At 36.9% G+C, this 20,242-nt stretch overlaps 2 protein-coding genes across 3 annotated transcripts in view; one reads left to right on the top strand and one right to left on the bottom strand.

Annotated features, from left to right (window-relative positions):
* Window positions 1-6,371, bottom strand: part of LOC106871478 (Fanconi anemia group J protein homolog) — a 52,155-nt gene extending 45,784 nt beyond the window's left edge. Inside the window, exons 1-5 of the mRNA XM_014917954.2 lie at window positions 6,244-6,371; window positions 4,672-4,787; window positions 3,738-3,849; window positions 3,064-3,099; window positions 1,419-1,511 (exon numbers count right to left, since the gene is read on the bottom strand). Of these exons, the coding sequence (XP_014773440.1) occupies window positions 1,419-1,511; window positions 3,064-3,099; window positions 3,738-3,849; window positions 4,672-4,761 (331 nt within the window). The 5' untranslated portion in view covers window positions 4,762-4,787; window positions 6,244-6,371. The remainder of the gene's footprint in view (window positions 1-1,418; window positions 1,512-3,063; window positions 3,100-3,737; window positions 3,850-4,671; window positions 4,788-6,243) is intronic.
* A 140-nt stretch (window positions 6,372-6,511) lies between these two features.
* Window positions 6,512-19,987, top strand: LOC106871479 (intraflagellar transport protein 22 homolog). Of its 2 annotated transcripts, none has more exons than XM_014917957.2 (6): window positions 6,512-6,668; window positions 9,315-9,391; window positions 10,290-10,376; window positions 12,306-12,404; window positions 16,121-16,215; window positions 19,661-19,987. In XM_014917957.2, exons 1-6 carry the CDS (start codon window positions 6,624-6,626, stop codon window positions 19,813-19,815), a joined length of 558 nt encoding a protein of 185 aa, XP_014773443.1. In that variant the 5' UTR covers window positions 6,512-6,623; the 3' UTR covers window positions 19,816-19,987. The 2 variants fall into 2 exon arrangements, with proteins under 2 accessions (XP_014773443.1, XP_014773442.1); XM_014917956.2 differs by lacking the exon at window positions 16,121-16,215 and adding an exon at window positions 13,758-13,861.
* Window positions 19,988-20,242: the final 255 nt, after the last annotated feature.

Raw genomic sequence — 20,242 nt, 5'->3', positions numbered from 1 at the left:
GGCACATAAAAGACACCATTTCGAGCGTGGCCGTTTTCGTGCGGGTGACACGTAAAAGCACCCACTACACTCTCTGAGTGGTTGGCGTTAGGAAGGGCATCCAGCTGTAGAAACTCTGCCAAATCAGACTGGAGCCTGGTGTTGCCATCCGGTTTCACCAGTCCTCAGGCAAATCGTCCAACCCATGCTAGCATGGAAAGCGGACGTTAAACGATGATGATGATGATGATGATGATAAAAACCCGGATATATGTGTATGTGTGTGTGTATAGTTGGAGAAATATAGGAGTTAACATACTCCAATCTATCAATCAGCGTTTGTTAAAGCTGACTGAAAGATTCTTTCTAAAGGATTCAATCCCTCACTTCTCTATTTCTTCTCTGAATTGACTCAGTAATCAATCTTACATTAACTATGCCAAATTTCTTATGTGGATTACCTCCCATCATACTTCATCCCTCCAAAGTAATCTCCCTTGTTTTAACTACAGAAAGTTCTTGATCTTATCCTTGTGCATATATCCAAGACGAAAATGAAATTTGTGCAAACCAATGAGAATGTGTTCACGTTAATATTGCTTCTTTTTTTATTAAATTTCATTCTAATATGGCAACCTGAAAAACTGCACCTTTCGTACAAGAAAACTGTAACTAGTTGCCAGTGTGGGTTTCAGCTGATGAAATGAAATTATACATACACATAACTTAATTTTGTTTGGTAACTATTAACAGTTCCCCTGTTGGTATAAAAATTTTTTAAAAAAAACATCTTTTCTCTCATCTGCCACTACAATACTGACACACATTCGCATTTTGGCACAAGTTAAGAAGCTTGCTTCCCAACCATGTGGTCTTGGGATCAGTCGCACTGCATGGCCTCTTTGTCAAGTGTTTTCTACTACAGCTCCAGGCTAACCAAAGCCTTGTGAGTAGATTTGGTAGACAGAAACTGAAAGAAGCCCGTCATATATATAAGTATGCGTGTGTATCTGTGTGGAGTCTTGTCTTGGCAGCAAGTGAGGATTTGTAAAAGAGCATCTCTGTCATATTGGCACAAGTATGATTTTCATGTGTTATCATTTGCAATTTTTATAATTTTACAATACTGAAATAAACTAGTACTTTCATGTGTTACGCAATCATAGATGAAATTGCCCAAGGTTTCATGTGCTAGGATTGAAACCAGAATTATGTGGTTGTGGTGCAAAACTTTTACCCACTCATCAATACCTGTGCCCAAACAAAGAATAGGGAACTGAATTCAATTGAGCAAGTCACTGGCCATAAAAGAAAATTAGACGAAGGTCACAAACCTTGGAGGTTAGGGATGTAGGGCAGGGATTATACAAAAACTAAAATGAAAAAAAAAAAAAAGAGAAAGAAATATTTGATAAAAAATCAAAAGAAACCTGACTTACTTTTAGAGTTTGTTTTCTTATTTGTCTTCTGTTTTGGTTGGAGATGGTATGTACGATGGTAACGATGTGGATCCCAGCAAAACTCACAGATATCTGAAGAAAAGAAACAAATAAACCCCTTCTTTAGATTATATATCGCTTTTCCTTATCACTGTTGAATAACCCCAGTTAGTCCATGACAAGTGTACATTGGAATTGTCAGGGTTGTTTGGTTTGTGAGGGAAGTAATGTATTAGTGAGGTCATTCTGTGTAAGGTTTAGTTAGCAGTGGGGTTTTGTATGGGATGTAGTGTGGTAGGTAGTCAGATCATATTGCCTAGACTAAAACATGGTAGAAACTGGTATGTTTTAACTGTTGTCATGATAGTGGTTCATGAGGCAGGTCAAACTGATGTATGGATATGTGGTGATAAAGGATGATTAAGTAGCTACAATGGAGGTTGCCGTTTAGCTGAGGCCCAGGTCAACCCTGATCAAGTAGACTGATGATCAAAAGGCATTTCAGCCAATATACTTTTAAAAACCCAGTATATTATCCAATGTGTTTTTCTTTTTTAAGGGTGTGATCTGAAGATTTGTCTGCTATTTCTAACAAGTAAAACAATTATGCAGAGCTTCACTCATTAATTTGAAAAAGCAGAGATAGATTATAGTGACATTGACACATGATGATGGTGGGCAGTAATGGAACAGAAGTATGTCATGCTGGTACAGAAGTGGCTGGTTAATAGAGGTGACAGCAGTGGGTGGTAACTACAGCTGATAGCTATACTACATGGTAGTACAGATATCAACCACCAATCACCATGTTCTATAAGCACTATTGTCAACCAATACCGATAGTGGTGTATCCACTCTGAATCAATACAGATTCAATCTCTCTCTAGTGTACAAAGATGCTTAGAGCAAATGACTCTGATGGAACCTACAGCTCTCTAAGCTCTATTATCTGCAAGAGGAGTTGAAACCTGAAACCAGCACTACTTACCACATTTACAGTGATGTTGCCACTGCTTACAACAGTGATTCTCTCATCTCTTTCTGTCATTTATTCTCCATCAAATTTATACCTTTACTCCCATGCAAGACAGTATATATAGCAAAGCACTGCAATTTATCAGGATTTCATTACACTGCATCTCTTCTGCTGTTATGTAATATATGTATGACTTCTCTTAGGTCTTAATATAATTTGTGCCCTGCCACATAGATTTTTATCCTCAAGGAGCAAATATATCCTGTTTGAGAATCACTGACTTAGAACAAGTTGTTGCTCAAGCATAGGCTTAAGGTCTCTAAGTGGTCACTCTGCTTGCTAGAAATAGCAACCATATCTCCTTCATATAACACCTTACTATCTTAAAGAAGGTTGACAAGTCTCAAAAAGACAAAAATGGGATGCTCATAGTTGGAAAACCTCCAATCTACTTAATCACAGATGACCGAGTGCTAAGCAACAACAAAGGCTCTTCTTACTCTGTGGTATCTACTTTTAGGTAGGTGGACTGAGCTATTTACGAATTAAGTTTCTTGACCAGAGATACAACACAATGTAGTTAACAGGATATGAAACAGCAACCTCTTGACTGTCTCTATTCCCACTACTAATACGACAATAGGGGCGAAATATATAAATAATTCTTACTTTTCTGGTTTTCCTTATTCAATATTTCAATTTTAGCTGCAACAAAGAAAAAAATAATAATGTTGATGATAATGACGATGTTAATGTTTCTAACATAGGCATAAGGACAGAAATTTTGAAGGGAAGGAAACAGTGAACTATATTGACCTTAATTCTTGACTGGTATGTTATTGATCCCTGAAGGATGAAAGGCGAAGTTGGGATTTGAACTCAGAATGCAAAGTGCTAGAATAAATACTCCTAGGTATTCTGTCCAACACCCTAAAGATTCTGCCAATCCATTGGCATGAAATAATGTTAATAAGAAAAAGATAAATCCTGTTGTCTTAACAAGCTACACTCAAAAACATTGAGGAAAGAGTCATACTCTGTCACTGAGAGTCACTCAAACATGCTAAGAGGAAGATAAATTCTACAATCTCACAAAGCTGCTCTTAAGTACATCATGAAAAGAGTAAGTCTTGTTTACTCATCAAGAGCATCCACTCAAACTCATCAAGTAAGGAGTCAATCATGTTATAATAGTGAGAGTAAATTCAAAAGCAAAAAAAAAACAAAAAAGAAAAACAAACACAAACCCTATTTTCTCACTGAACTCCACTTATATAAATGAGTCAAACTACACTGACATATATATATATACACAAGAAAAAAAACAGAGATGATCAACTTACCGGCCTCGGTTTTCTGCCAAGCTAAACTTGAACAAAGTAAGGAGAGTGTTTTACCACTTCCAGTAGGACTTTCCAAGAGACAGTTCAGTCTTTTGTCCAATCCACTAAGAATCTGAGAAGGAACGAGACAAAGGGGGCCAGACCCCAGCAGAAATTATATGAAAATAAATACATTTAAATAACAACAACAAATTAATTTAAGTAAACAACAAACATACAAACACCAAACACTATAACCCAACAAACAAGCCTCTGTATACATACTCAAACCTACTAAAGAAAATAGTAAATTTCTTTCAAATCACACTTTATAATCTAAACAAAAGAAGGACACAGAGGATAACGTTATCCTGGAAAAATTGTTAAATAATGGGATGGTCAAGGGTGGGACACTTTGACCAGAACTGACCAGGAGCTAAACAACATTACATATACACGTAATGTATGTCACATTGTACAATGTTTGAAGGTGACATGATACAGTGCAAGTAGCAGGAAGTAGTAGAAGCTATTTACAGTTAGGTAGACTGACATAAGTAAAGTCTAAGGAATTATAACATACACACACACGTAAATAGAGCAACTCAAAGGAACATCTCAGTTACTTAACCTGCTAGAAATAGTCATCATATCTCCCACAAACCACACTGTACTACCTTAAATAAGTAAAGGACACAAGGAAACATTAGATGCTTCCTATTTAAAATGGTAGGAAACGCCAGATGGTGCAGACTACAACATCTAGTGTTTCATACCTAAAAAAGATGGGATGAAAGCAACTGTAATGTCTATGCTCACAGGTCTCCTTGTTCTGAACAAGCTAGGGGTTAAACAACTAATACATAGACATATATACACAATGTAGAATATATTAAAATACTTAAGAACAACCTATAGAAAAATAACAACAAAAGCGTTTGAGTTGATTTCTTACCTTATTCATCATATCAAACTGGGAAGGGTAAGGTTTAAAGGGGAACATAACCTTATGACCCCCAATATGATACACCTCCGTGCTTTCCATTGTTGCTGACAGAAGGAGCCAGAAACCTTGATGAAAACAGAAACATGTTGCTGTACTAGTTAAATAATTCTCAAATAATATCACAAGCAAACAGGTCACCACAGAGCTTACATAGCATTTAGATGAATCCTAGCATATTACTGATATTCATATTTATCAGAAAATGCTATTTTGGGTGAATTACTAATATACTTGTAAACAATCCTTAATTTCATATTTTCTGTAGTTTTAATAGTCACACAATGCATGCATTTGAACATGTAGCTTTTAATATATAAATGTGTGTGTGTGTGTGTGTGTGTGTAACTGTGTTCCAGATAACGAGAGCACTTAAGTAGTTATTGATCTGCTTGAAACAACAATCAAATTTCTTTCAAATCCCACCCTACAGTCCTGATTGCACAGCATCAGGGAAAAGTACTAGAAAAAATGGAATGGTCATGGTTGGAATACTTCTGATCACAGGTCCATGCAATCAAGGATGACCTAAAACTTTCTTCAGATCTATGCAAAGAATTTTGATTGAACAGATCTATGATCGAAAACAGTATCTCAGCTGTGATCAGCCCAACTTCATGTATGTAGGATTGCATTGCCTTTCTTCTTTTGAGACAATAAGGTATGACTTAAAAGGAAAGGCAACTACATGGAATTACCCTTGTTGGCTTGCATGAAGGGACTTGATTTCAAGAGTGGAAACTAACCAAATGTTCGTCAATTTCAGCATCACCTGTTAGCAGTAATCAAACAGGAAGTGATTTCTGGCAATACAGTGAACTGATCGATAGATGATTCAAACAATATCCTACAGTGTCATTCAGTATAAAACGGATAGGTAAACTCTCTTCTAGTTTAAAAGTTAGGAACTAAAAGGCAAAATGATATATATATCAATCGGTGTGTCTTACTAAAGCGGACATTTTTGGTATTCACAGAAAGACGTTTTTTTTTTTTTCTCGTGAAAAATCGGGGGAAGCTGAACAATTCTAGAGAAACTAGTTATTTCACTTTCAGACTGTCCGAAGCAATCGAATACAGACAATGTTTTAAAGGGAAAAATAATAAGAAAAGAAAATGTTTAAAAAGACAATGTTTAACAAGCAACGTAAGCGGTAATCATCTTGTTTCGACAGCAAATCTAAAACATGCAAGAAGCGAAGTACACACTTGTTTCACTAGAAAACGTAATTAACATAAGTTAGTGCATATTAGTAAACTGAAATTTAGAAACCACTATAGTCATAAAGCTTCTTTAAAATCACACTGTCATTAATTCTATTAGGAAAAAGACATATTTATTTATCATTTGAATGTTTACTTATTTAAGATAGCTTAATTCGCCTGCGTACTTGCGCTCTTCTTTAGTTTAAGTTTGTAATGGAATACATTAAAAGTTACTAAGTAAATGAATGCAAAACAAATGAGATAATTTGAAGGGTAAAGTTAATAGATTAAAGTGCCGATTCTTATAAATCTACTTACAAACCAAAATGTCAATATTTATATCAGAAATCCCGCCATCGTTCCCATAAAACGAGTAACCGTCCACGTGTAAACGGTGTCTAGTTCCTGTGTAATATTTATTCAGCTTCGTCGAGAGACAAAAAAATGTACCTACATAGCTAGATTTTTTGCCTTTTATCAAACATAATTCACTCCTAAGAAATGTATTTTTTATGGTAATGTGTAAATAAAATTGGTGGCAAAATAGTTGTAAAAAACGTGTTTATATGTTGGTATATTTGATCCACCGCATTGCTAATGATATTTATTACTGCTAGTGTAATGTTTTGCCAAGAGAGGGCGGCAGTAGTACCAGGAGCCTGGTTACCAAGTAACACATAAACCACACCAGAAAAACCATGTCTATGTTCAAAGCCAAAGTTTTACTTCTCGGGCCGATGGAAGTAAGTGTATTTGCTTAAAATAGTGTTGTTATGTCAATAAATTATCTTGATTAGGCTTAAGACCGAACCAGTGAGAGAACTGCTAGAAAGAGCAGTTAAGCCTCCCTCAAATTACACAAACTTTCTAAATGAAATGACACACTGCATAAGTTCTATATACACTAAGTCTGAATTAAAAAATGATGGTCATGTTTGGAAAGTCTTTTATCATATATTTGTTACATGAAGGCTGGCCGGAGACTAAATGACAACTATTAAAAAAAAACTCTTGATTTTCTCATTCTGCCGTATTTCATCTCCACCCACAAAGAAGAAGATTCGAAAACTCGCAGATATTCAACGTTACATTTATTGTCTTTAACTTCAGGCTAACACTAAATAACCAGGTCTTTGATCTGAAGCGTTCTAGTATTGACCACTACATCTTTTCATTTACAAGCACAGTATTAACCATTGTGTCCATTTTAAAGATGGTAAGAGGTGGTTTGAGGGAGATTTAGTTGCTATAAGACTTAGTTACTCCTTCGTTTGCATTATTTGACATTTACTACCTCTACCCCTCCATTGAAATATCCACAACTTTGTTTTACTAACTTCAGAAAATAAAACAAACTGTGCAAGAAAATGTCAAAACTACATTATGGGAATTAATGTTAGTGTTCTTTAGCCCAAGGTCAGCCCTAATCAAGCAGACCTATGACCAAGGACCTTCTATCGTGGTCACCCTGTTTTTCATCCAAACATATGTTGGACTACATTTCAAATGTATCATTTTGCAAGACAGATCAAAGGGAGAGTTGGATCTGCTTTAAACAATGTCAGATTTTCCTGATGTGATCCGTCTGGTGTGCTTTTTGATCAGGTGTCAGAAGACATGGTACCCAGCTAGCAGAAACCTTTGTCATGCCAAGTTCATTGTGCAGTATATTCTCAACTCTCTCACGGGATATACTAACAGCCTTGGTTATTTGATTTATAGTCAATCACCATGTGGTGAACACAATGTTTTCCTCAGTGGTGGCAGTTGTAGGACCTTGAGTCATCTTCAGTCCATACCTTGAGTCATCTTCAGGACCCTCCCTCCTCCTAAATCTAACTGCCCACTTTTGCACTGCTGCCAAAGCTGAAGTTTTCTTTGACCAGTCAGATATCAGTTTGCATGGAAAGAAACAATGCAGTTATTAATAAGGAGAGTTGAAATGAAATCATGCATGATTTCACAGCTCTAGCATCACTCCTTCGTAGTCAGCCTACTAACTTTTCAGCCCACCCTCGTAACTCTGCCAAGTGTGCTGTGATGTCAGTCAGTGCTTGTTGCATCCTTTTGTTTGTAAAGCATTTAGACTAAACAGTAAATAGTGAGTAAATACACTCTGCAGGCAGTAGGCATTAATAAATATATAAAGTAATAAAGTCAGTTTTCAGCAAAACACCTTATCACTATGAGACAATATGTATGCAAATAGTTTTTGTTGTAAAAGTTGTTTTTTTTACATATTGATTCTTAGTGGTAAGTGGTCTTTTGTTAACAATTTACTGTATCAATGCTGACTCCTTAAGTTGGTGTTGGTGTGATGATGGATAATATTTAAGTAGAATTTGGACCATACAAGCTTCAGGAACTGTAAACCTACCTACTTTGTCTTCCCAAAAGACATGTATCTGGGTTAAACACATGATCAATGTCTGTGATAGTTGCTACAGCTGGGACAAAAAATGAATTTAACTGATGCATGACAGCCAGGATTCACTTATAATGATATGTAACTCAACATGCACGTTTTATCCATCAAAAGCAACAATGTTGCAACTATTTTGGTCTATAGCTCACTCAGCCACCCTACGCTACTATTCTGAAAGGAAATTCCTTGTAGGACCAGATACTGTGTTCTTTTTCTGCAAGAATGCAATGTCTCTGTAGAATATCCTCCTTTGTTTGTTCTCTGTTTACACTAATAAAGGATGGGAAACTAAACAATTTATTATACCGAAGTATAATTATATGTTTATGACATATATAGCCTTATTTTAGATGAGTATTCCCATAGGATTCTGTGAGACATTACTAAAGGTTCCATGAGAAATTGATATATAGCCTAATTATATAGGAGTGCATTTTCAGTCTATATCGTCTAAAATCACCATCTGGGTATCGTACTAAATGTATACAAACCATCAGAAGGCATGATATTGTGGAATTTGCCCGCAGTACAAAGGGTACAAGCATTTCACTCTCACACATATACACATGATGGACTTTAGTTTCCACTTACCAAATTTACTCACAAGGCTTTGGTCAGCCTGAGGCTATAGGAGAAGACACTTACCTAAGGAGTAAACCTGAAACCCTATGGTTGGAAACCAAGCTCAAAATCTCTTTGTGGATTTGTTATAGTTTAATATTTTCTCCATTTGAGCTAGCAAAATCTTTAACTAGCTGGGCAAAATGCCTAGTAGCATTTTGTCCATTTTTATGCTCTGAGTTCAAATTCTGCTGAGGTTGACTTTGCTTTTCATCCTTTCAAGGTCGATAAAATAAGTACTAGTTGAGCACTGGAAGTGATGTAATCACCTTACCATATCTCCCAAAACTGATGCTCTTGTGTCAAACTTTGAAGCCCCAATGTTATCTCCATTTATTTTCAGAGTGGCAAAACAGTCCTGGCTAATTTCCTGTGTAAAGCCACTGAAGTTACAAATATTTCTCCTACTGTTGGGGTCAGGTGAGTGACATACTCTAGAATTAACTAATTTCTTCTTGATTTTCATCATTGTTGTTGTTGTTGCAGTTGTTGGTTGTTTAACCTGATATCAGACCTGATCAAGCAAAGCTATGATGAAAGATGCTTTGACCTAAAGTATTCCATTTTTACAAAAATTTTTGTCTGATATAACATATGAAGAACAATATTATTCAAACTATCCTTTTCAAAGGGTTGTATGGTGTGATGCAAGAAAGATTTGACTACTATTTCTAGTATATCAGATAACTATCTTGAGGCTCCTCAGTGTATTATCATCACTGTATTAAAGGAGGTTTTATTGGTGGTGAGGATGGTGATGGGAGGAATGATGATGATGATGTACACATACATAAGCCCAGGACATGTGTGCTTGAAAAGTCAAACAGCAAAGTAATGCACGATACAAAAACTTTCTTAAAAAGCTTTTTAAAATAGATAGTAACTTTTAAGAAAATCTTTCTTCAAATATTGTGACTGCATCAAGTATTTTCTGCAAAATCTCTTATATATATATTCGATGTTGACAATTCATTCTATTGCCATTCAGATTTTTGTCTCAATATGTATCATCCTCCAGGTGAAGAAAATATCTTATTAACACCTGAAAGACTGTTAGATCTGGAGAGATTGTAGAGATGCTGAAGCTGTGATAAGTAGATGTGTGCTGTGTACAAGAGATAAGATGGAGGGGAGCCTCAACCAGAACATGGGTATGAATTTATTTGATTGGGTGTGAGTGTGTATATACATACATACATATATATACATACATATATATATATATATATATATAAAATTCAACTTTGAAAATGAGACTAGCAGTCATTCCCAAAATTATAAACCTATATATTTTGTTTTTCTTTCTTTCTCTGAACAGAATAATGGAGTTTGAACAGCCAATGATTCTGGATGGTCGTAATACTGTTGCTGATATCGAATTATGGGATTGTAGTGGTGATCATAGGTATGTAGTAGTAGTTGTCTTACAATGGTGATTACAGGCTTGTAGCAGTATTGAAATGGTGTTCACACACACACACACACACACACACACACACACACACATATATATATATATATATATATATATATAATGCCAGCATGGAAAGTTGATGTTAAATGATGATGATCATGATGATATATATGTGTGTGTGTGTGTTTATGAATTTATTTTGCCTGATTGCTGATGTGAAACCCTGTGTTGAAACAGATATTGTTATGTTTTGTTATGGTCATTTTTTACCTTTTTTCTTTGAATCTATAAGAGGGATAGTTTTTGAGATGGAATTCATGTCTAAACACGTTGTCCAGTTACATTTCATAATGGAGCTTATACATCATTTGTGAAGGTAGATTTATATGAATTTGCTGTGTCCAATTTTAGTACAACATGTAAATAGCATTACTGTCCCATGATGTGTAATAGTGCACTACACTTTTTAGCAAAAAGGCATCTATCACCCAATACAGTAGTTGTGCTGTTATATATCTGTAATCAATACAATAAAGTTAGGTTTAGTTAATCCTTTTAGAAACATCCAGTCACCATAGAGCCAATACTTCATTCCAGTTTCTATCATTTAGAATGGAATGTGTGAAATATCCACTGGATTAAAAGCTAGTGTATCACATCAACTTTCAAACAAACTCCTTAAGAAAAGCACATTCTTCTGGTTGAACCCAGGATTCCACTCATACTTTCCTAATTTACTGATGATAATGTATGACAAAATTAACAGTGTGTTGAACAGAAAAATTGCTTTGTAATATTTAGTTATGTCTAGTGTCCATTTACTCTTCAGTTGCTCTAATTTATAATTTTTGGTCTTGTGCCTATGTTACAAGTCTTTATTATTATTATTTATCGTCTTTGCACAGTTTCTATTGCTGGAGATGTACTACAGTGTCAGCTGTTCACTAGCAGTGAACTAAGGTAACACCCCTTATATTTTGAGTGCCATCCAGGGTATTTGAGCAGTTCCAAGCAGTGTTGTTTTCTGCAAGTGCTCCACCCTTATTGCAGCCCCTATTTGTTCCATGTACTACTCAAGATTTTTACTCACTGTTCCCAGGGCTCCAACAGTTATTGGTACTACTACCACCTTTTTCAGTGACCACAACTGCTTAAATTTCCAAGCTAACCTGTAATATCTATTGACTTTTCTTTCTTCCTTATCGCATACCTTGTCAGTTGGGCTTGTTATATCTCTGATCCAGCATTGTTTGCTTTCTTTCTCAATTAACACTACATCTGTTTTCTTATTCTCTCTCTCATGGTCGCACTGAATCATAAAATCCCATCATAAAATGTGATCAAGCTCTAGCTTGATCACATAATCTCTGTTCCGTGAGTTGAAACAATCTTCTTTCTCTCCATTGATCATACATACGTTGTCGGTATCCTCTAAGATGAACACCATTTTCGTCTACGGGGTTGTTCAGCTCACATGGTTTTGAGGATATTCAAATAACATGAATGCTAAATATTGAAATTCAGTTATGAAATATTGTAAAAGTACATTTCTCTGTAACTAAACAGTATGCGGTGTGACCGCATAAAATACGTGGTATCATTGGTAAGTTCCAGTAACAGGCTGTGGCAGTTAACATGTTAAATGTATCATTGATAAGTTCCAGTTATAGGCTGAGCCAGTTAACATTTTAAATAATACACTGGACACCAGATTTATTCATAGTAAGTAGGGAATAAAAATAAAGCTAATTTATTCTGACAATGCTCCAGCTGTAAGAAATAGCTTGACTTTTGCTTTAAATCATTGCAAAAATTAGTGGTGCACAATAAGCCATGAAGAGGTTGTGTTGTCATGGGACATTAATGAAAACCTGTCACTGTAATTTATTAATTTACCTTGTTTTCTGTGTTGTGTCTCAGATATGAATCCTGTTGGGCAGCATTTAGTAAAGATGCCAATGGTATTATCTTTGTTTATAACCCAGACCGTACCAACCACAACAAAGAACTTGAAGAGCTGTAAGATTCTTTTCTCTTACTCTTTCTCTCTCTTCTCTTCTCACATGTTACACTCTTCATTTCCTCATACATTTCACAGTTCACCTCTCTATCATACAACTTTAATATTTCATGGGGTTTTTTTCAATTCACCGAGCTGCAGTGGCTGACAGATATGAAGTGTTGACTTCTTGTTTGTTGGTAATATGTTTCACTCAAACAAAACTGTGGGAAGTCTACATTTACACGCTTTCATGTGCACACAGGGTAAACTTCCTGCTGTTTTCATACATCAAATTCGTTCACACTGTTGGTTGTCTCTGGGCTGTAATAGAAGCCACATGCTCAAGGCGCTGGACTGTGGGGCTGAACCTAACACCAAAGTGATCATCTTAACCACACAGCTGTGCCTGCATCTCATATATGTGTGTGTATATAAGTACATACACATGCACTTATATATCATCATCATTTAACATCCATTTTCCATACTGGCATGGGTTGGATGGGTCAACTTGAGCTGGCATAGCTAGGAGCTGAACTAGGCTCCATCGTCTGTTTTGGCATGGTTTCTACACCTGGATACCCTTCCTAACACCAACCACTTTACAGTGCACTGGGTGCCTTTTTATGAGGCACAGCACCAACAGGGTCACTGGTGTCAAGCTGTATTGGCCTTTGCCTTTCTCTTGGATGACATCAGTGGTGTGGAGTGGAGAGGTTGGTATGCATGGGTGACTGCTAATTTTTAACAAACAACCTTACCCGGACATGTGCCTGGGGGGAAATTTCTGGGTGCAGTTCCATGGTCATTCATAACTGAAGGGGTTTTTTACCTCCCACCTATCCATTTACATCTGATGGTGAAATGGATATGAATATGTAAACGTATTAGAAATCATTATTAATATTATAATATAAATGAAGAGGTAGAATTGGAATGCCTTGCTGTACTGAGTTATCTTTCACCATTCTAAAGATTCAAATTAAATACCAGCCAAATACTCAGGTCGGACATTAGTGTAATCAGCTCTACTCTTTCCTGAATTTCTGACTGGCCTTGTGTCTGAGTTAGAAATCATTATTATAAAGACTGTAAAGTTGGCAAAATGTTGTTATTGTCTTTTTAGTCATATCCCTTGCAAAGAGACATAACTGAGGTCATGCTGGGCCTAACTTTGCCTCTGATAAACTAAAATATCAGTCTTTGGGTCTTTATGCCTGGGTTAGAAATTTTTATTATCAGCAATGCTGGCACCTGAATACTGGCACTTGGGATCAATTTGTACCATATTCTTTCCAAATAAAAATGGTGGTTCTCTGAGTGAAGTTCAGCTAACCTACCATTTATTTTTTTTCTTTTACATGTTCTAGACTTGCTTATTTCCTACCTCAGACAGGCCTTACCACCAACCACTGCTTCTGTGTGAGCAATGTCAGAGCTGAGGCTTACAATGCCCCTGTTCGCAGTGAACTCCGTGAGTACAATCATCTTGCAGCTGGATCTCTATGCACGTGCACGCACACACATACACAGCTCTTGTCATCACTAACATTATCATCACCGCTATTTTATGTTTGGCTTTCTGTTGTGATGCTTTCAATCTCTCAAACTTGTATGCATGCATATATACATACATAACTTAAGTATTCTTAATTTTTCATTGCTATGCCACCTGATGATTGCAGCAAAGTAGTCAACTTTAAACTATTGAAATAATAATAATAATAATCCTTTCTTTATTAGCCACAAGGGCCAACAAAAATAAGACTGGACATTACAAAACACGAAGGATAAAGTGGGGTTACATAAAGTGTCATGTAAAAAGTCAATAACAATGAAAAATATAACAAAGAAAATGCTTAAAAGAGGCAAGCAACTCAGGGCTACTCATGGAGACCCCACGAAGAATCCACAGGCACCTGGACCACTAGGGCAAGAGCCCTCTCTCCATCTTTGTCTCTCTCTCTCTCTCAGACTTGGAAACTCAAAAGCGCATGCTCAAAGCAGGCCCATTGATATGGACCATCTTTGCCACATTCACTCACCTTTTAACAAATTTGCTGGAAGTCAGCACTTCTCTCTCAACCCTCACTTTCCTTTTCAGATGGTATCTAAAAAAGTGGATATGGGGTAGACCAAAGAGAAAAGTATCTGTCTTCAGCCCTTTCAGTCTAGACCACCACACAATTATAATAATAATAATAATAATAATAATAGTCCTTTCTATGATAGGCACAAGACCTGGAATTTTCGTGGAGTGGGGTAGATGATTTCGTTGGGTTAGTTGGTACTGATTTCATTGACCTTGAAATGATGAAAGGCAGAGTTGACCTCAGTGACATTTGAACTCAGAACATAAAATGCCATTACACATTTTGTCTGGTGTGCTAACAATTCTTAAGCCTTGAAATTTTGAAGGAGTGGGCAATTGATTATATTAATCCTAGTACTTGATTGATACTTATTTTATCAACCCTGAAAGAATGAAAAGCAAAGTCAAACCTCAGCAGGATTTGAACTCAGAATACAAAGAGTCTGAAGAAACAGCAATAGCATTTTGTCTGGCTTGTTTGGAAAGCATGATCGAAGAAAGGGTTATGAGGTAGTATCAAAAAGTTCCCAGATTAGTTCTGTTGTAGGCCAACAGATAGCAGCACACAGTTGCATGTGTAACGAGAGCTTGCAGTGACCTTCATGAGACAAATGACATCACTGTGTTTACTTTGCAAGTTGTGAAATTTGTGTGATTTTGTGATCACTTGTATTCTGTAGTCTGCAACTTTTGTCAAGGACAGGTAGCTGAAGCAAAAAGACAATGTGAAATTTTGCATTAAACTTGGGAAGTCTGCTGCAATGACACTGAACTTACTTCAGCAAGCTTACTGCAACAAGGCATGAATACCATGACAACACTTTGGTAGACATATTTAAACAACTATGTTTGTTGCTATAACAATATTTAAATTGTCACATGCTGCTATAGTGTATTTCAAGTGTCACATCTGTCAACTTAGCAGCTAAATCCCTCTCTCCACAAATTATTGAAGTTTTTCTTTTTTTTTTTAAACTTATTAATTTATGTTTTAATCATGTCTAGCACTGTACTCACACTCACACTCAACTTACATGTTACACTATGCTCAGACTCTCACAGTTTGTTTCGTAAAGTTTAGCAGTATACACACTTATTACTTAGTTGTATGTCAGTCTAACATTGGCCTCTCACAGTTTGCTTTTGTTATGCTTGCCACTGCACTCATCAATTGCTCTTTGCTCTTTCATGTCTGCCACTGCACACATTACTCCACTGATAACTCAGATAAGCCTAGTGCCATCAGCTTCCACTGTCACCTCTTCACTCCTCCATCACTACATCTGTTCATCAAAGCCATAATCACACTTTCAAACTATCAACAACCATCCCTTCCAAACCAAGTCAGCTCTGACACCAACTCTATCATTATCAATGACACCACCACTACTAACCACTCCGTCCCTACAAAACCATTATACAAGCGACACCGTCATCACCACAACCTCCACCTACCATAACTACTCCCTGTCCATCACTCATCACCATTCCCATCATCACTCATTACTATTACTCCACCTCACCCAACACTACAATCTCTACCTACCATCACCTCAATGGCCACTACTCATTGCTTTAATCATCACCATACCATCATCACTAGTGCCACCAATACTAACTGCTTTGCTTTCTTTATCCCAGATACAGCTATTTTGTCCGATCATGCAAAATAAGCCCCAAACGATGTATCTTAATCGTCTTACAATATCCATGTAATGCTTTGACCTATGATCTCCGTGAGTAAGCCATCTAATACAAGGATTTTTACTACATGTATAAATACTGTATGTGCTGACTCCTGAATATTCTTTGTTGTATTTATTGAAAGGTATTACAGGTTGTTTGCTGTGTGTGTGTGTGTTGTTCAGGTATTTATTATAGGTTCTCAGGTATGTTGAGTTACCTTTTAACTCCATGTCAATCCTGATCTAGCTAACCTATGATCAAAAGACATCTAGAACTATCTTATGTGTCTTTCCCTTTTTGAAGATAGTGTAGTGTGATGAGAGTGATTTGGCAATTATTTCTAGCAGCCTGAGTGATCACATAGATTCCCTTTTGTTGTATTTATTGAAGCTTTTCTGGTATGACTTGTTGTCATAACAGTAAGTCCAGGCTGTAAGATCACAATCACTATAAAACTTATGCCTTCATGTTGTGATTATAGGGCAAAGAAGCTTAACACAGGCTACTCTTCTTAAGTAACATTCATATATGTGTTCAGTTTATGTGAACACTAAAATCTTACATCCTTTTTCTATCTTTCCTTTACATCAACAATGTAAGGAGGATTTCTGTCCGACTTAAAGCCCAAACTTAACACCCATGGATCTATTGGACACACTGTTCTCAAAGCACTAGAAATATCATCCTGCTCTCACCAAGACTAAAAATGCTTCACTGTCCTAGAGTGTGTAAAAGGTATGATAGTTGTCATAGAGACTTTAGTCTCTCTATCACCTTTCAACAGCATTATGAATGAAGAGACATCAGAACAATTAACAACATATTAAAAAGGTTTTATTTATGACTATGATGCTTGGTTTCACAATTCCTGTCATTCTGCTTAGCAGCCGCTGATTAGGTTGTAGTTTGGTAATGGAAGGTTAAGGGCTTCCTTGATGCCTGCCAGAGAACAGTGTAAAAGTGCTTCGTGGAGGAGCGAGGTGTTGTCATGTAGGTCTGAGCTCAACTCACCGAGATAATGAAAGTAACTGTTTAAGTACGAGTTTTACTACGCATGCGCAACTCGAGGGGCTTCCGGTGGTGAATAGTACTTCCTCAATGGCGGCTATAATTTCGTGCCACTACAAGTGTTTCCAATTTACTTAATAATACCAGAGAGATTGTTTAATCCTTTGGCATTCAGATTACTTTGTCAAATACAATGTTTATGTATTCATATTGTTTGGAATTAATCATGCATTATCTCATAGCTTTGAGATTTCAATACAATTATATATTTTTTGAATGACATTGTAGGGTAGGTGAAAGAGGCCAGTTTTAGCTAGTTTGAACATAAAGCATAGAATATTTGGGCCAGATATGGCCAGTTTAAATGGTAAAGGGTTAATCACAAATCTGAGGCTTTATATAGCTATGGTGCAGCCTCACCTGGAATTTGCATCTCCGGTCTGGAACCCCTATCTTGCCCAGGATATTAATCGTCTGGAAACCATTCAGTGATGTGCAACCAAGAGAATACTCTATATCAGGCATTTGCCATATTCTGAACGCCTTACTTACCTGGGCATGGATTCATTGAAACTTCGACGTCTGGCAACTGACTTGGCAGACGCCCATAAAATTATTAACCAGCTTACCAACGATAACTCTGAGCACCTTTTCAAATTCCACCTGTCTAACACCTGTGGACATGTTTACAAAGTCAGAAAACAGCACAGCTCCTATGACTTTCGGAAACACTTTTTCACACTAAGAGTTGCTGAAACAGTGGTGCATCAGCATGGCCGCAGCTCTGAGCTGAAACTACAGCAAAAAAAACAAAAAAAAACCTGCCAGCATCAGTTGTTAGTTGTCGGAGCACTGCATCCTTCAAAACTTCCATGCTTCCTGAGATTCGCCAACACTACACCTGATTTTCTCCCCTCCATACACACGCAAGCATGTATCTGACTCATACACTGTTCACTTTCAAGACATTTGTACATTACTGCATATGCTTTATATGCACTTTTGACAAATTGTAGTGCACCTGAGCACTGTATACAATAATTTCATTATTATTATTTTTAAATTTAGAATTTTCGCTTTGCATTGTCCCTATTCATTTTCTTTCCCACACAACAGGGTGTATACAAAGGTTATTTTCTATGCCATAATACCTGTGGTTGTGCGTATATTATAGTGATTGATGCAATTATTGTTCAGTAGAGTAAACATGAAATGAACTGGAAGTTAATTCAAGGAGATACATTTGGATGGAAGGTTAAATTATTTAGTGTAAGATCTGGGGAAGGCGTTACACAGTAGAAGTAACAAGTGGTGTCAAGAGGGCTTTGATGGAGTGGGTCAAGAGGGCTTTGATGGAGTGGATCAAGAGGGCTTTGTCTGTGTGAGTTAGCTACCAATATGGTAGCTAACTCACTCAGACACTGTTGTAACAGTAATAGAAAACAGCAAGTCCTGATCACATAGACTTATGATCAAAGGTGTCCCAGCCATAGCTTTCTGTCTTACTTGGAATCAATGTATCGAGGACTACGTTATCAAATGTCACCTTTAGTTATTTTATGGCAGTATGTAGGATGTAATTTGAAGGGAGATTTAGTTGCTATTTCTTGCAGATCGAGAGACTACATAGAGGTAGCGCAGTGGTGAGTTATTCTTATATTATCAGCCTTTTCTTGGATAGTCTTTAGTATATGTGATGATAGATGCATCATCCCGCATGTGTGAGTTGTTGTTGGCACTCCGTCGCTTACGACGTCGAGGGTTCCAGTTGATCCGATCAACGGAACAGCCTGCTGCTCGTGAAATTAATGTGCAAGTGGCTGAGCACTCCACAGACACGTGTACCCTTAACGTAGTTCTCAGGGATATTCAGCATGACACAGTGTGACATGGTTGACCCTTTGAATTACAGGCACAACAGAAACAGGAAGAAAGAGTGAGAGAAAGTTGTGGTGAAAGAGTACAGCAGGGTTCGCCACCATCCCCTGCCGGATGGCTCATGGAGCTTTAGGTGTTTTCGCTCAATAAACACTCACAACGCCCAGTCTGGGAATCAAAACCGCGAGTCCGCTGCCCTAACCGCTGGGCCATTGCGCCTCCTCATGTGTGAGTAGTAATCTACTGAAGCATGTGTTAAGGCTGCAGTATTTTTTGATTCCGAAGAGAATGCCCAGTCTGAAAAAAATGTGAAATGTTATTGTTTAGCCTCAAATCAGCCCTAATTGAGAAGGTCAATGATCAAAGGTATTCCAGCCATGACCATCTTGTTTCTCCTTTTTTTTTTTTATATCTACATTCTTGATTTTGTAAGAAGGTAGAGTATGATTTAAGAGTGATTTAACTGCTAAATCTAATAAGTTGATTGATCACAAAGAAGTTTGTTACTGTGCATGTGTGTGTAATCAGAAGTACAAGATACATAATAACATTTGTCAAAAGATTTTCTTCTTCGCAACCAAATATTAATTTCCTGATTTTTCCTTTCAGCTCCATCATTTCAGAACATCCAGTGCATTGAAGCAAATTTGGAGTCCAGTTCAGCAGATCTGAGAGAGCAGCTTGAAAAGTTTCTTATGACTGTGTTGGTAGCCATGACTGACAAACGTGACCAAGAGGAACTCAGCATCATGAATAAAAGATGATGAAGTGGTAGTAGCTTGGACCCAGTTACTTGCTGTTTCATACATGGCTTTAACTTATCAGTGAACGATCTGAAGGAGTCAGACAATTCTAGGGAGGGAAAGAGAGAGAGAGTAGGTGGGGGGTGGGGGAAGACATATCACAAAATAAATCTGTTTTTGTTACTTGAAATAATATTTTGTTATTTGTTATTATTACTAATTGATAGCTCTGGATAGACAGAATCATTAGAATAGCAGACAAAATGTTTTGTGATATTCAGTTATATACTGGATTCAAATCCTTCCAGGATCAATACAATATGTACCAGTCAACAGCTGGGGTCAATATTATCGATTCTATACCTTATATTTGAGGTGCTGTGTCTTAAGAAATTATAATTAAAATAGTAGATAAACATTATAATGATAGCACAACATCTCAAAATTG

This window comes from Octopus bimaculoides, chromosome 6, assembly GCF_001194135.2.
Source record: "Octopus bimaculoides isolate UCB-OBI-ISO-001 chromosome 6, ASM119413v2, whole genome shotgun sequence".
In the NCBI taxonomy this organism is placed as follows: domain Eukaryota; kingdom Metazoa; phylum Mollusca; class Cephalopoda; order Octopoda; family Octopodidae; genus Octopus; species Octopus bimaculoides.
Note: the sequence above shows the minus strand (reverse complement) of the source record. Positions and strands in the feature narration are given on the sequence as shown.

What these genes read in the sequence shown, in the direction of transcription:
- LOC106871479 (XM_014917956.2), top strand. Translation starts at nt 6,624, where the DNA reads ATGTCTATGTTCAAAGCCAAAGTTTTACTTCTCGGGCCGATGGAA. An exon ending in TACTTCTCGGGCCGATGGAA is followed by an intron (nt 6,669 to 9,314) that starts GTAAGTGTATTT and finishes ATTTATTTTCAG; the next exon opens with AGTGGCAAAACAGTCCTGGC. An exon ending in CCCTGTTCGCAGTGAACTCC is followed by an intron (nt 13,862 to 19,660) that starts GTGAGTACAATC and finishes TTTTCCTTTCAG; the next exon opens with CTCCATCATTTCAGAACATC.